The following is a 17,262-nucleotide window of genomic DNA, read 5'->3' as shown; positions in this document are numbered from 1 at the left end:
TGCTATAAGCTAGGCTGAGGCCATAGCACTCTAGCCCAAGAGACACAACAAGACTGTCTCACAAAAAAGAAAAAATATATATGTATCTGGAAATAAAGTTCTCTCTGAGCTAATAACTACCTCAACAATAACAGTGATGAAAGCAGCTAACATTCATTGAATTTTAACTATGTGCGAAGTGTTTCAGAGGTATCGTTTCATTTAACCGTCATAAAAACTCTAGAACAACAATATAAAAATTAGAATATGCAGAAAGCGAAGCAAGTTAAGTAACCTGTTCAAGATTACACAGCAAGTAAGCAGCAGGATTCAAACCTAACGAGTATGGTCTTACTGTCACGCAATCCTACTTCCCACTGCTAAGCTAGCAATGAAAGATATCCCTTAATAGAATTCTTTTTTTTTTTTTTTGAGACAGAGCCTCAAGCTGTCACCCTGGGTAGAGTGCCGTGGCATTACAGCTCACAGCAACCTCCAACTCCTGGGCTCAAGCGAGTCTCCTGCCTCCGCCTCCCAAGTAACTGGGACCACAGGCACCCGCCACAACACCCGGCTAATTTTTGGTTGCAGCCGTCATTGTTGTTTGGCGGGTCCAGGCTGGGGATTCGAACCCACCACCTGAGGTGTACGTGGCTGGCGCCTTAGCTGGTTAAGCTATAGCTGCCGAGCCCCTTAATAGAATTCTTAATGAAACTTTTACTATCAAAAAAACTCTAAAAATAAAAACTAGCGAATTTGATTATTCCTTAACAGAATGATGGAGAAAAAAATCATTAATATGATTTTTTAATATTTACACTTCTTTAATATTTACATACTAGTATTATTACAAAAAAAATCACGGGGCAAAATTTTTTTTATATAAAACTTTACATGTAATACCTGTAGTTACCTGGCAAAAACTTCAAAGTTTGCAGCATCTGTCTTTCCTGAGAGAAATCCACCATCAAATGAGTCATGTTGTCACTGACTTTTGGTTTCAAAGAAAGGCGAAAGGCTGAAGCCATTGTGACTCTATGGTAAACACAAACAAACTTTTTAAAATAAAAGAATACGAAGTATGAAATCATATTTAATTCATAAAATGAAAAGAAAGAAATTATATCACTTAAAGACTTCAGAGATTATAACAAAGGTAAAAGTTAAATAGAAATTTGCTTAGAGTCTTTTAAAAATAACTAAAAAACTGCAAAATCCCTTTTAAATATATTTAACACAATTTTTTAAATTGCACATATACAAATATCACAAGAAACAAATATCCAATTTGGATAAAATTTATCAGACCATACACTGATGTGAACCTCTGTACACTCAATCTGACTTCCTGATGCCAGCCTCACTCCGTTTCGCATACCAAATAATGAACTTAAATATACCCTAATTCAAACTTTCTCCTTAGTAGTCAGAGCTACCCTACTCACCCCTAAGTAGGAGTGGAGACGACTGACCTAATACTGTATAGCTACTAAAGATAGGCCATGGGTGAGAAAGAGAAGTGAAATCATCATCAGTAAATAATACCATACTAGTAGGTGTCGCTATGATCAACATCTGCCACAGAAACACACTAAGAGAAACAGCCCTATGAAACTATATGCCATGGAAACAGCAGGAGTTCAATAGACATTGACTAGATGAATGTGGAGTGAAACATAGAAAGAATGATGCCAAACAAGAACTCACTCATAGGGAAATTGTTGTCAATTAAAACTAGAGATTAAATGAACTCCCTTATTGTACTGATTTATAATTTTAGTTCAAATTTCAAGTTTTCATAGTACTGCAAATTTCTACAAGTATCACAGAGTAAGTCCCTAACTATCTTTAGTCAAGAATGATACAGATGCACTATGCTTGAACAAGGTCCTATTATGTAGACAATTTGGGAAGGAAATAAATAAAGATGGTCAGACAAAGGGAATACCAGGATAAGTTCCTCCAAATCTACCCTAGAGATCAAACTTATTGCAATCACTTGTATGGGCTGAAATATGTCAAATTGTTGCTGTATTCAACTATGCATTTTAAAACTAGAAAAGTAATCACTTCATTTAATAGTTACCAATAAGTAAACAATCTATCAAAAAGGAAGTGCTAGAATGAACTGTAATTTATAGAGAAGGTAACTCACACTGACTAAATGCTTAGTATATGCCAAGTATAATGCAGAGTATTTTACACTCAATACAATAAACTATTGGTTTTCACATAAAAAAACTTCAAATTATATCAATTAGAAGTAAAAACATATCTTAAGCCTTACATGTATTGTTTTTTTATGGCCCCAAGTACCTTTTGACTTGATTCTGAAATAGCTATCTTTAGCTAGGGACTTAATAAATGCTCACTGAATCAGTGAATGGGTTTGAACCTAATTGGTTTTTCCAAACCTGAGCAATTACTTAAATGTTTACTGAGAAATGCTGAGGAAAAAATACGTGCAAGTGTTTCAGAGAATTTTAAATCTAAAGCCTATAAAATGTGTAAAACTTGATTTAATCACTATGACCTCAAACAAAAGAATGTGCCCCCAAAGTGCATCAGAAAGGCTTAACAGTCTATAAAACAAGAGTTAGTAACCCTTATTTTCTAGTCAATGAAATTTTAAGTTTCTATGCAGCGATTCAGATGTACAACAATGCTTTATTATTTCAGAGGACTAAATTTTGTTGTTAAGAACAGGGTCTCACTCTGTTGCCTGGGCTAGAGCTCAGTGGTGTCATCATAGCTCACTGCAGCCTCAACTTCCTGGGCTCAAAGTGATCCTCTTGCCTCAGTCTCAGAGTAGCTGAGACTACTGGCATGTGCCACTACACCCAGATAATTCTTTTCATTTTCATGGAGATAAGGTCTGGCTGTGTTGCTTGAGCTAGTCTCAAACTCCTGGCCTCAAGCAATTCTCCCATTCTGGCCTCCCAAGTGCTAGGATTACAGGTGTGAGCACCTCGCCTGGCCTCTTTCTTGGTTTATTTCTAATAGCACAGCTGAATTCAACAGTCCTGAGGATAGAAATATGGGAGGACTGGGCAGTGGGAACTGAGGCAGTGGAGATTGGCTTTTTACGTATCTTACATAAATTGAGTTTTGTTACATTTAAAGGTTTAAGTTTGAAATTTGACTGATTATGGCAGGTAGATAATGGGTCAAAGAAACAGAGATTGGAGATGTAGCTATTAAAGAGAGTGTATATATAGTCAGACCACATGTGTTATCGAGAGACAAGTCTGTTGAAATATGTAATAGTAGAGGTTTTGTAATCCAAAGACAAGAATAGTCTGGCTGAGGCTTTTTTTTTTTCCCAAGTGAGGCTCTGAGAGTTTTTTTTTAACTAAAACTTTGGGTTGAGGGGTTTAATAATGACTTGACCTCTTCTCTTAGTAAGAGTTTGTATAGGGGTCTGTAAAAATAACAAGGTATAAGACATATTAGAAACAGTATAGACATTATGAGAGAGAAATATTTTCTTGGAAATATAAGAGGAAAATGTCCCTTTCTCTCTAACTTTTGATATGGGTATGACATCAGCCTATCTGTCTGGCAGGGACCAGGGGACTTCACTGTTGTCTCAGAAAACTATTTATGTGGTCAAACTGGTATCTAACCTCACATCCTATTTCTCAGCTTTGTTCCTTGTTTCATGAACTACATCTACTTTTTTAAGTTTATAAATAACATATAGCAAAAAGAGAAATAATTACAAGAGCTAGTTAAAAAATAACTTATCTGACATTGCAGGTTCCATAAGAACAATGACATACACTACAAGATCTGATTTTACTAAACAACTGATTTGCTGATTAAACAATAATGTATATATTGGCTCTGAGCCTATAGCTCAGCAGCTAGGGCCCCAGCCACATACACCAGAGCTAGTAGGTTAGAACCCAGCCCGGGCCTGCCAAACAACAATGATAACTACAACCCCAAAATAGCCGGGCGTTGTGGGGGACACCTGTAGTCCCAGGTACGTGGAAGGTTGAGGCAAGAGAATCGCTTAAGCCCAAGAAGTTTTTTTTTTGGCCGGGGCTGGGCTTGAACCCACCACCTCTGGCATATGGGGTCAGCACATTACTCCTTTGAGCCACAGGCGCCACCCAAGCCCAAGAGTTTGAGGTTGCTGTAAGCTGTGATGCCATAGCATTCTACTGAGAACAACACAGCGAGACTCTGTCTCAAAAAAAAAAAAAAGAAAGAAACACTTAACAATAATGTATATAATAAAAATAGAGTCCACCCAGAACAAAGGGCCATTTGCCATGTCCTCACCTTAGGAGGCAGAAGGGCCCCTGGGCCCACTCTTTAAAAAGTCTAATTCTCGGGCAGCACCCATGGCTCAAAAGAGTAGGGCGCCAGCCCATCATACACTGGAGGTGGCAGGTTCAAACCCGGCCCAGCCAAAAACTGCAAAAAGAAAAAATGTCTAATTCCTTGTTTGTAAGTCTTTTATTTCTTTCATTCCCTCATTACCACTAACACTGGGGAAAAAAATCCCTGGTGTAGTTTGGGGTTGGTCCCCAACATAGTCCCTCTCTCCTAGTTTTATTTTTGAGAAAGGGCGTATGGGTGGTGGGAGGGTGACTGGAAAGATCACCTATATGGTCTAACAAGGGTACAAGTGAACTTTTCTAGAACTAGAGTATAAATTTTTTAACACAATAACTAAGTAAATGACACAAAGTCTATATTAAACAGTTTGATGAAAATATTTCAAATTGTATATGAAAACACTACACTGTACCCCATGTTTGCATTAATGTATACAGCTATCATTTAATAAAAAAAAAGACAAAGTAATTGCAAAGCACAGAAACACTTTTAATTTCCTCAAACTACCTAATTAACTTGACTCTCTCCTTCATGGCCCTTCACTTTTAAAGCCAGTTACTCCCACAACATACCTCATCTGCCAGTATTACTAAGTGCCCTGAAATATATAGCAGTGATTTGCAAAGCTATAGGAGATTCGCTATTATCTTCTCATTTCTGTCTTTAAAGTTTTCCTTCTCACTCCTGCTGTTCCTCTGCGTAACTTCTATCATAACAAATGATAAATATTGAGTCTTTCCAGGCACTTTCATTGTTTTTTTTTTCCTTTGTAGCCCTTGGTGGAGGTCTGTAGCGTCATAACTCACAGCAACCTCTAGCTCGTGGGCTTAGGCGATTCTCTTGCCTCAGCTTCCCGAGTAGCTGGGACTATAGGCATCCGCCACAAAGCCCGCCTATTTTTTGTTGTTTTTGTTGTTGCAGTTTGGCCAGGGCCAGGTTTGAACCCGCCACCCTCAGTATATGGGGCTGGCATCCTACTCACTGAGCCACAGGGGCCACCTGACTCTTTCATTTTTCATATTTGATTCCCTGCTCAAATATGTTACACACTCCCCATTAAAACTCATCTACACCCTTTTATAAGAGAATAATCCTTTCTTTGCTTGGTAAAAGTATTTATTTTATTACAACTGTATGTTTAAATTATTTTTATATTAGAAATGGCAATGATGAAATCCTCAAAGCTCACTTTTTAGGAGAACCTAGAAACTACATCAGAGAAATTTGGACATTATGAAGCTAAAAATCAAATCAAAAATAATTAAGCCTAGATTCAGAAATGTCCCTCAACAAAAAATAAAAATTTGTGAAGTAAAAAATAAAATGTAGGCTTTGAACAAAACAAAAAAAATGGATTTGCCTGAATCCTACCTCCTGAGATCACCTGAACACTGATGAAATTAAGCCAGGAGGTTGGTTTAGAAGAGGAGGCAAAGAAGCCAAGCTTCAGGGGAGAATATAGCCATGAAAACTGGTCAAAATTCTGACAAAACAAATCTGGACAAAGAGAAAGAAGTCAGGATAAGGACAAGATTCTAGGAAGCACAGAGCCATATATAATCTTGAAAGAAAGGGGAGATTTTGCAAGGTCTTTGGACAACCAAAAGCATGATTAAGAAGTGATCTCTAACCTAAAAAATCAAGAACCAGAGCAGGATGTAGTCAACAGGTAGCTAAACATGGAATATAATCTAGCAAATGGAAGATGGATCACTCACATCAAAGTGAGCAGCTACAACCCAAATCTGCCACATCAAAAAACTGACCTATCTAGCATCCATTCCTCACACAGCCAATATAGTTCATCTTCAAACTCTCATAATCTGCTTTCTACATTCAGGATTTATAAGAAAGATCCACATCTTTACTATTTTATATAAAATATACAAAATATAAAAATATTTGTGCTAAGAACACTATGCCTACCATGTGAATTCTGCCTCTAGTCAAATAAAAGAGAAAACCAGAATTTAAATTTTCAACCAAGATTAACAGTAAGACTTTGATTTTCACTCAATCCATAATTAACATTTTTATGAATTATCTGATGAAGAATAATTTCAGCTAGGATTCAGAGTGGTACTTTGATGAACTATGCTTTTCAGAGAATCTCATAATCCTTAGATGAAAATTTTTTATTCTCTTATTACAGACAGTGCTCAGTTACTAGGCAGTCAGATCAAAACCAATCCTTCTGTGTTAACACAATACAAATGTTGCCAGCAACTCCTTTAGCTAGTGCTATTTCCTTTTTCAATCCTGGCTTCACTAATGAGAAAAATCTTTTAAGCCAAAACCTTTAATAATTTTCTTTAATTTTTCTTTCTGTAGAATATTAACTAGATAGCAGTGGCATTAGAAATAGAAAGAGATGGCACCAGGAACAGGATGAAATGAGAATACAAAGGTGTTAAACAGGAAGGCAGTGAAGTCGGAGAGCTTTGGATCCTGAGCACCATTCAAAATGCAGTGACGTCTCAAAAAAGTAAGACTCATTTACTTAAATTTAAGAACAACAAAACATGCATTCCAGATATATTTTTAAATTATTTAAAATAGTTTCCTCTCTACTACTTCAACTAATTAAGAACTGTTCTAAAACTAAAACTAACTGCATTATTTATACCAGAAATGAAATTCTTCTGAAGTACATAATTGTCCACAATTATGGTTTTAAAAAATCTCATTGATATAATGGTTATTCCAAAAGGATATACACAGTACATTTTCTTTATTTTGTAGTTGATGATTAAGTATTTTTATTTTAACCAACAAGATTCTAATAAAAAACTGGTTCCTGAATTTCATTTCTGACGTCAACATCAATACTTAAATAATAATGTAGGTTTTATACCATACCTATCCTTGATCTGTCTGGCAGCCTTGCAGCAAATCAGGGAGAAGAGAAAGAAGGCAGTTAGTACTTTTCATGCAAGTTTCAATGGCAGTGACATGCAAGAAAGTTAGGATATAAACCCTGCAACAGATTAGTTCATATTCACCAAAACATAAGTTACATGAAATTTGTATAGTTCATACAAGCTTTCATAATGGACTATTAGAACTACAGTAGAAAATTCTATCCCATATAAGTCACCTTTTCAGGACGAAAATTTAACACTTTTAACTAATTCCAGGTGACTATGTTTTTCTTACCTTAAGATCATCAAAACACACCTTCACTTTCATTCAGTCTGAAACTCTTCAATTAGAGCAATCAATCTCCTTCACGGAACATACATTTCTACATATTCTGATGGTTTTCTTGTTCATGGCAAATCTGCTCTCTAATTTTTCTTCAGAGATCTCTTACACTACTTCATAATGGTTGTTCTGTGTTTTCTCCATATGCCTTTAATGGGCAAGCAATTCTGAGCTTGCCTGTTAACAAATAAAGCTAAGCTACAGTTTTACAAACCTTTACTTCAAACAAAATCATAATGGCAGAAATTCAGGCCAGGAAACACCAGAGAAACACCTCTAGCAATAGAGTCTTTTCTTTTAATGATTTCACAGAAACTGCCAACTTAAACCTATTATACATATGTTTTTCTTTTTTGAAAATGCAAGTATAAGTTTAAGAAGGGGACACAGCTATTAGTTGATGCTATACAGTCATAGAAAAATAATTAAAAAAACGCACACGAAAACTGTTGTCCTTTTAAAACTTATATATAATATATGCACAGATTCTTTTTTCCTATACTAACCAGTATCGTAACAGTACCTGTGATTTAGATACTGCTGTTTTGCTTGACACTCTATCTCCAGTGCCTACCATAATGCCTGGGACATAGTAATACTTAGTAATTATCAAATTTAATTGGATGTTAATTTAATTGAATGTAATGAATGACATGTATGAGTACAGAGCAATGCTCTGTGTCCTCCCATCTTCAGTTCTAACATTGTTCCTACTTGCTATGGGCCAACCAAAAATACTTTGGTCAGAGTATCCCTCTACTTGAAAGGACAGACGTGAGGTTTAAGAGATCAGCATATTATACAGTTCCAGCATTACTATAAATCAATTCAGTGACCTTATATATTAACCATTCTATTTCTTTACTGAAAGATGTTGGTCCGTAATGTTTCTTTTTTTTTTGAGACAGAGCCTCAAGCTGTCCCCCTGGGTACAGTGCCGTGGCATCACAGCTCACAGCAACCTCCAACTCCTGGGCTCAAGTGAGTCTCCTGCCTCAGCCTCTCAAGTAGCTGGGACCACAGGCACCTGCCACAATGCCCAGCTATTTTTTGGTTGCAGCCGTCATTGTTGTTTTGGCGGGCCTGGGCTGGATTTGAACCTGCCACCTTAGGTGTATATGGCTGGCGCCTTAGCCACTTGAGCCACAGGCGCAGAGCCGGTCGGTAATGTTTCTAAAACTCCTTTCCACAGTCCACATTCTACAGCAAACTTCAGTGATACCTCTGTCTTCCTTTAGGTACGAATCTACTTTGTACAAGGGAAAAAAATTTAATTTTTTTGATTACTGTCATGATAGCTAGAATTACAAAATAAAGATTTTAATATAAATGTTAAAGGAGGGGAAGAAAACACCTTCTCTTCATCTGATGTTTCTTTACATACGGAAGAAGTACCACCCAGCATTACTGTCTGAGTCTCTCTATTCTCCCATTTCTCCCGGGGAAATGATATGACTTATCTGATTATTAGTATGAAAGAAGAAACCATTACAGAAATGAGTAGGTCAGCTCCTTCCACTTTATCTGGCAGCTTGCTTGCCCACAGAGAACATGTATTTGTTCTTTCCCTCTGTACCATAAGTTTCATTAAAAGAGAACTACCATCCCGTGAGCATCTGGTTTTCTGAAGATAAATGAAAAATGGTAATAAAATAAAGAAAATAAATAAATAAGAGGCATCCCCCTCCCTGTGGTTACCTAAAATAGTCCCTGCTGACCATACCTGGGTAAGTTTGTCTAATTTTAGCACTAGGAAGCTTGCCCTAGAAGTCATATTATCCAATATCCTTTTATCAGCATTTGGTTTCTTATTAGCTGTGTCTTATTTCATTATTGGTTTTTAGGTTTCACTAAAGTAATGTTACAGTTGCTCTCACAAAATCCAATGACATGAAGAACACTGTTGTTTTTTTAAATCAACTGCTGATTCAATTTTGTGTCTAGTGTTACTAAATTTAGTAAGGTGCCACTTGTGTATGAGTGTGCATACACACATATGCATACAAAGTTTTCACAGTATCACATCATACACCATGCTGTTTGTGAAAAACTGTGAAAGGAACTGATGAAAAGTCAAATAGTGAACTAGGAAAAACTGTTGTCCCTGTATACACTCAGCTGGTAAAACTGAAAACTCTGGGGCTTCGCTTTCATTTAGGTTCAGATTTTATCTTATATAAGTTATATAAACATAGGAATTGAAGAAGTATTCTACCCAATGATAAGAGGAAAAAGTCTCAAATTCTGAAAATATTTTTCTAAAAGTTGGGCCCACTAGGTATATATCCAGAAGACCAAAAATCACATAACAAAGATATTTGTACCAGAATGTTTACTGCAGCCCAATTCATAATTGCTAAGTCATGGAAGAAGCCTAAGTGCCCATCAACCCACGAATGGATTAATAAATTGTGGTATATGTACACCATAGAATATTATACAGCCTTAAAAAATGGAGACTCTACCTCTTTCATGTTTACATGGATGGAGCTGGAACATATTCTTTTTTTTTTTTTTTTTGCAGTTTTTAGCCAGGGCTGGGTTTGAACCCACCACCTCTGGCATATAGGGCCAGCACCCTACTCCTTTGAGTCACAGGAGCCGCCCTGGAACATATTCTTATTAGCAAAGTATCTCAAGAATGGAAGAAAAAGTATCCAATGTACTCAGCCCTACTATGAAACCAATTTATGGCTTTCATATGAAAGCTATAACCCAATTATAGCTCAAGAATATGGGGAAAGGGGAGAGGGAGGGGAGGGGAGGAGGGAGGATGGGTGGAAGGAGGGTAATCTGTGGGACCACACTTAGGGGCATTTACAAAGGTGCATGTGAAAATTTACTAAATGTAGAATGTATATAAAACCAGCACTGTACCTCATGACTGCATTAATGTACACAGCTATGATTTAATAAATAAATAAATAAATAAAAGTTGGGCCCAATTTAAAGAAATGTCTTAAATCAGAAATAATTTTTTTCTCTAATTCCTTCTTCCAAAGCAGAAAGCTCTCAAGCATTACTGTATCGCTTGACTCCTCTAAGCTTCAGTTTCAAAGTGTTGAGTTTTGTCAATTAGCCATCTCTGTTTAATAAGCACCATCCATCCCAGGATTTACCACTGTTCTGTTGCCAAAACATTTATTTGCATCTACATAATTTCACTTAGTGAGTTATAAAGAAGCCTTAGTAAATGCTTAGATTTATTTTTAGGTTATGATTATATTATTTATAATTTTATTATAAATTAACATCGTTTATAACTTATTTTACTGGAAAGCATTAGTCACATTACTTTGCTCACCATCACTACTTAGACCTTTTAGCGAAATCTTTTTTGCCAACACTTCATTTCTCTGCATCAGACACAGCTCCTTCGTGTCTTCCTTCCCTTCCCTTTCTTCCAGCCCTCTCTCCCTTCCCTCTTGCCCTTCTTCTTCCCTTCTACTCCCTTCTTCCCTCTATTTCTTCCTTCCTCCATCTCTAAGTTAATTTTTAAAATGAACCCTACAATCCTGATCCTTTAATTTTTCAGTCATAGAAATCTGGCACCTGAACCCAAACTTCCTTAAGTAGAATTGTAATAAGAGAATAATGCAGAAGTAATCACCAAGAGTTCTTAGTAACTGACAATTAAATATAAAGAAGTTAAACCAGATCTTCTCTCAACCTCCCGTTTTTAAGCACCAATAAGTAGATATAATAATTACTTTCTTCTATAAATTTACCAAGTACTTTGAATATTAAGCATCTTATTTTTTCTATATTTCATCTTAATATCATTATTTCTCTCTTTTCAAGAAAAATAGCCTCAAATATTATTCTCCTTCAGGCAAAAATACCAGTCTTTGAAGAAAACTAAATTATACCAATTGATTCCATAAATTAGAAGTTTTAAATTTTTTACACATATATTTGTCTGTTTATTAAAAAGCTTATTTTTCAAAAGCATGATTATTTGAAAGAAAACCATGGTAAATAACTATGAAATACAGTACTACATATATCTGTTGTATCACTAAGCACATTTATATAATAGGACACTGCATTTCTCTCAGACATAAACACCCACAAATGAAATAAAGGGGAAAATCTCAGTTTGAGTCATGCTTAATGAATATTTAGATCTGTTTTTAAACTCTATTCAAAACTAAAAGATTCATGTTTTTGTTGAAGGTGCTCCCCCTTTCCAGCATTCCTGACTTTAGCCCTGACTTCTGCCAAAACTTCTGCTCCTTTGAAGGACAGAGAGAGCTTCCACCAGACGCGTCTCCTCCTTCACCACTCCCAGTGGTCAGAGCCCGACCCCTGCTGGACAACACTTCAACAGTGAATTACTGAGAGTCCAAGTGGAAGTACACTAAATTCATTCTCACTTTTCATCTGTGATCGAACGCAGAAGACACTATTCTCCTTTAATCTTACTCTGTACTTTTTACTCCATAGTTGGCACCCATGGATAGGAAATCATTCTTTTCCTTCTAATCTGATAACTGGATTATGTGCAGCAAGACCGTGATGGCTAATTAATTATATTGACTTGGAAACTGTTCCACTGATCCAGATCTTTTCATAAGGTGGAATTCATGATTTAAATTCAGAGCGGGAACAGGAATACAATTTTGATAAAGGATCCAAGTAAGTATTCTAGAGGCCAGCTATTAAGAGAGAATCCTCATTTGTGGGGTGTTCGCTACTTGTGAGGACTAAAGGCATTGATCTGGACCCCAGATCTGGGGTTCCTTACAAGTTGCCAATACCCCACAAATCCCTCTGCTTATATTTACTCTTCTTCATATATTTATTTACTTATTCCTTCTGCTTATGTTTACTATCAATCAAATTTTTACCAGTTTAAAAAAATTATTAAGGTATGTTCTGAAATCCTTTCCCATCTTGCTCACTTTCGGATTACATAATGCTGGTAAATCATACAGTTTCATGATGAGTTCTAATGCTGGGGTACTCCAACATGATAATTTAAATATTAAAACTGAAAAATACTCTTTTGGAAAATAATGAAATATGAAAGGGCATAGTGCCTAGGTTTTGAAATATGCTATTTTTTGGTCCCCAAGAGCTATTCATAATCTTATTTAAGCATTTTAATATGAAATATGCACAATAGCATCTCTTAGAAGAATTTCTCATTCCAGATACCTAATAATCTACTGCTAATCTAATACTCAATCTTCAAAGTTATCTCGCCCTATTCTTTCAGCAGTAGGTGTTTAAAACAGGCCTGTAGTCATGCTAGGAAATTGAATTTGGAATAAAATCATGTGGATACTATTTGGACATACCAAGAAAATAACTGCAAGCAGCTCTCAAATGTTAAGCATTTTTCCTGAATGATAATCTCAGATTTCTGGCTAGGAAACAGTAAAAAATAATCATGTGCCATGTAATTACATTTCAGTCAACAATGGACAGCACATATGACTGTGGTCCCATAAGCTTATACCACAATTTTACTATATCTTTTCTACATTTAGATACACAAATACTATTGTATTAGTTTCCTATAGTAACCATACAGTAACAGGTAAGTAACCTAGGAGCAACAGGTCATACCAGTGGTTCTCAACCTTCCTAATGCGGTGAACCTTTAATTCAAACGCGACCCACAGGTTGAGAACCGCTGGATTATACCAAAAGCTTAGGTGTGGAGTAGGCTATACCATCTAGGTTTATGTAAATACACTGCATGATTGCACAACAACAAAATCACCAATGACACCTTTCTTAGAATGTATTCCTGTTGTTAAGCAACACATGACTGCAATTCATTTCACCACATCTCTAAATAGTTTAACCGACTAACTACTACCTTAAGGTGCTAGAGGACAAAATCAAAATAGGAAGATAGAGTAAAGTGACGTATTAAGAAAATATAGTCAAAATATAACATGATTTTATCAATTTACAATTTACAATCTGTTGGAAAAAGTGTTTACAAAAACAAAGCTGGAAAAAAACTAAAGACCGAGAAAGAAAAAGGGTAGCATTTGGAAGAAGAGAAGAACTCTGAAAATATCAATAGGAAGAGAACTCTGGGAGAAATAAACTTTTTTTTGTTTTTTTTTGAGACAGAGCCTCAAGCTGTCCCCCTGGGTAGAGTGCCGTGGCATTACAGCTCACAGCAACCTCCAACTCCTGGGCTCAAGCGAGTCTCCTGCCTCTACCTCCCAAGTAGCTGGGACCACAGGCGCCCGCCACAACGCCCGGCTACTTTTTGGTTGCAGCCGTCATTGTTGTTTGGTGGGTCTGGGCTGAGGATTCGAACCCGCCACCTTAGGTGTACGTGGCTGGCGCCTTAGCCGGTTGAGCTATAGGCACTGAGCCGAGAAATAAACTTTTATCACAGTTTTTCCAAGTATCAGTCCCTATTAAAATCAGAATCCTACCTAAATACAAATGAATTCAAGTTATTTTTGAGTACTTGTATCATATTTTATAGTTTTCCTGTTTTCTTCTACACTCTCAGGCTGTCAGCTTTTAATTCCTATGACTATACCTCTCCTTAACAACTGCCCTACTCCACCAGAAGGGCAATCTGTTGACAACTAGGAAACAGAAAAAAAACCAAACTAAAAATTTAGTAGTATCAAGTACAAATTAATAGTCAATAGATTGGCAGAAACTATCTTGAATAGAGGCTATTAACTCCTGTCCATGAACTCTATGACACCGATTTTGATGACTTAGACATCTTTTGCTTTGTCCATGTTTCTTAGCTATGTTTTAGAAGCCTCTGGATGGGTGACATATTATACTTTTAATGTTCTTTAAAGTATGATCCATTTCCTTCATAAATCCTTTATATAGTCAGTCCAACTAAGTACAAAGGTAAACTTCTTTAAAATCTACCTCTAAATTTAAGAATCAGTTAGTGCACTGGTTTATAGCAAAAGAAGTTTTGTTTTGATTCCTTTTGTTAAAAGAAAAAATCAATTTTTAAGGTTTAATTTTAAAATGCAAAGATCTAAGCTGGCATATGTTACACTCTCAAGGAATTTTCTACCTTCAAGTTCATAGAAAAGTCCTAAGATGAAAACTATAACTAGACACAAATGGATTATAAAACCACCTTTATGGCTCAGCGCCTGTGGCTCAAGTGGCTAAGGCGCCAGCCACATACCCCTAAGGTGGCAGGTTCAAATCCAGCCTGGCCCGCCAAAACAAAAGAATGGTGCTTAAAGTGGAAATTACTGGCTCGGCGCCTGTGGCTCAACTGCTGAGCCATCAAGGGACAGGGAGGCACACAGTCTTCAGCCACGTACACCCAAGGTGGCAGATTCGAATCCAGCCTGGGCCCACCAAACAACGACGGCTGCAACCAAAAAATAGCCAGGCATTGTGGCCAGCACCTGTGGTCCCAGTTACTTGGGATGCTGAGGCAGGAGACTCACTTGAGCCCGGGAGTTGGAGGTGGCTGTGAGCTGTGATGCCAAAGCACTTTACCCGGGGGGATAGCTTGAGGCTTTGTCTCAATAAATAAATAAATAAATAAAATAAAGCCACCTTTATAACAACAATGCAGCTCACTACATAGTCTACAAAGACAAACTGATAACATCAAACTCAAATCTTATCATGGTAACGATTTAGTAACATTTTGCTAATTGTATAGTTTAATTTGTCATTCTTTTCACACCATTTTTTCCTGAGTATCGATTTAATGATTGGTAATCACTTAAAATAATCTCATTTAAAATAAGAATTAGAATTTAGAAATCACAACATCTTAAACATCAAAATCTAAGTTAAAACATTAGCAAGCTTCTTGCTCTACTCCTTATATTTTTATTCTAAACATACCCCTTAAACACAAATCTACACTTTCATATTTTAATAAACATTCAATTACTTAAGCTAAGCAGTAGGACATTTGTGTTCAGTAATTAATTTCATAAAACAGCAGTGTTTATATGCATAAACTTGTTTCTCCATCAGCTCACAGAAAGGAATAACTTTTTTTTTTGAGACATAGTCTTGTCCTGGCACCCTGGGTAGAGTGCAATGGCACCATCATAGCTCACTGCAATCTCCTGGGCTCAAGTGATCTATCTCAATCTCCCACGTAGCTGCAACTATACATACACACCACCACGGCTGGCTAATTTTCCTATTTTTTGGAAAGACATGGTCTTGGTCTTGCTCAGGCTAATCTCAAACTCCTGGCCTCAAGCAATCCTCCCGCCTAAGCCTCACAGAGAGCTAGAATTACAGGTATAAGCCAGGGCGCCTGGTCCAAACTGATTTTTAAACACGCTAATAGCAATATGTAGTATATGAAATTTTTATAACAAATCCATAACTCAGTTCAAGTATACAAGTACTTTTAAACCAAATTACCAAATAACCATCAGCAATGTAACTGACACCTTATTTACATTACTTCCCTTTATAAATGTATCAATGTAGTTAATTTTGTACCTTTGAAAATTCTTCAGGTTCCTTTATATCTAATGATCTTGTTGCATATTCTAGTAGCTCTTCAGAGTTCTCCAGGGCATTGTTACACTGACTAATCTGACTCTGGGGAAAAAAAGTCTAAATCATTAAAATGAAGTTTTCTCCTGCCATTAGAATCTTTAAATATATTGTTATAATGAATTTACAAATAATTTTAGTAGCAATAATTGAGCAAAAATATTTCAGAGAGCTATTGAAGCAAGATAATCATAACAAGTTATATATACAAATTTTAATTACCTTAATATTTTGTAGCTCTTTCTAGAATTTATATAAAGCAGCTTAACCACAGAAAAAAAGTTATAATCATAATTTAAAATAAAAATGAAATAAAGCAATTATAAGTAACTGGGGCCAAATTAAAGATTCTCCTCAGTTAGAAAATGATCTACAATTTAAATTAAAACATTAAAGTGATCTATCTGCAGACAACGTACTACATGTACTGAAGGCTCAATTTATTGATATTTTAACTGTTTAAGCTGAAGTTTGTAAATGCAGGTGCAGACTGCTGTACTCCACTTAGCACATTACTAGGTAATGCAGACTACTCTAAATGCTGATTTGTAGTTCTTAAGACTGGACAGCACAGGAACTGCAAATGCATGTACGTAGAAGTCAAAAGAAATGAACAGGGGGTGATGCCTGTGGCCCAAAGGAGTAGGGCGCCAGCCCCATATGCCGGAAGTGGCAGGTTCAAGCCCAGCCCCAGCAAAAAACTGCAAAAAAAAAAAAAAAGAAATGAAATGGGACAGAAGATGGTAAATGTTATAGTGATTGCTGTGTCTTCGATGCTCATAAATTAATTCCACCTAATACAATCTTTCTTATTCAGTCCTCTCTCTATCAGGTCATGTGAAAAAACATTTAGTGACTGACAGTGGGAGTGAAGGAAAAAAAAAAACTGTTAGTGACAAACTTTAAACAAAGAACCAGACCAATTTCGAAGGTTTTAAATGTACCTAAGATTCTTCTTCAGAATATTTATTATTAACCATCCCATATTCAAATCTACTTATTATCCCCTGAAGAATAGCACTAAATACAAACAAAGAAAATGTGTTGCTTTAAGAACCTAATCACAGGCTCAGCGCCTATAGCTCAACTGGCTAAGGCGCCAGCCACGTACACCTAAGGTGGTGGGTTCGAATCCCCAGCCCGGACCCGGCAAACAACAATGACGGCTGCAACCAAAAAATAGCCGGGCGTTGTGGCGGGCACCTGTGGTCCCAGCTACTTGGGAGGCGGAGG

General features: G+C 36.5%; 1 protein-coding gene across 6 annotated transcripts in view; it reads right to left on the bottom strand.

The window, feature by feature from the left end:
• FSD1L (fibronectin type III and SPRY domain containing 1 like) overlaps positions 1-17,262 on the bottom strand; it is an 87,170-nt gene that overhangs the window by 41,055 nt on the left and 28,853 nt on the right. For all 6 annotated transcript variants that reach the window (XM_003785198.3, XM_003785199.2, XM_003785200.3 and 3 more), the window contains 3 exons: positions 15,973-16,074; positions 7,189-7,211; positions 893-1,014 (listed from right to left, as the gene is read on the bottom strand). In XM_003785198.3, coding sequence (XP_003785246.1) covers positions 893-1,014; positions 7,189-7,211; positions 15,973-16,074 — 247 coding nt within the window. The remainder of the gene's footprint in view (positions 1-892; positions 1,015-7,188; positions 7,212-15,972; positions 16,075-17,262) is intronic.

This window comes from Otolemur garnettii, unplaced genomic scaffold (genome assembly GCF_000181295.1).
Source record: "Otolemur garnettii isolate 467f Iridium unplaced genomic scaffold, OtoGar3 scaffold00014, whole genome shotgun sequence".
In the NCBI taxonomy this organism is placed as follows: Eukaryota; Metazoa; Chordata; class Mammalia; order Primates; family Galagidae; genus Otolemur; species Otolemur garnettii.
Note: the sequence above shows the minus strand (reverse complement) of the source record. Positions and strands in the feature narration are given on the sequence as shown.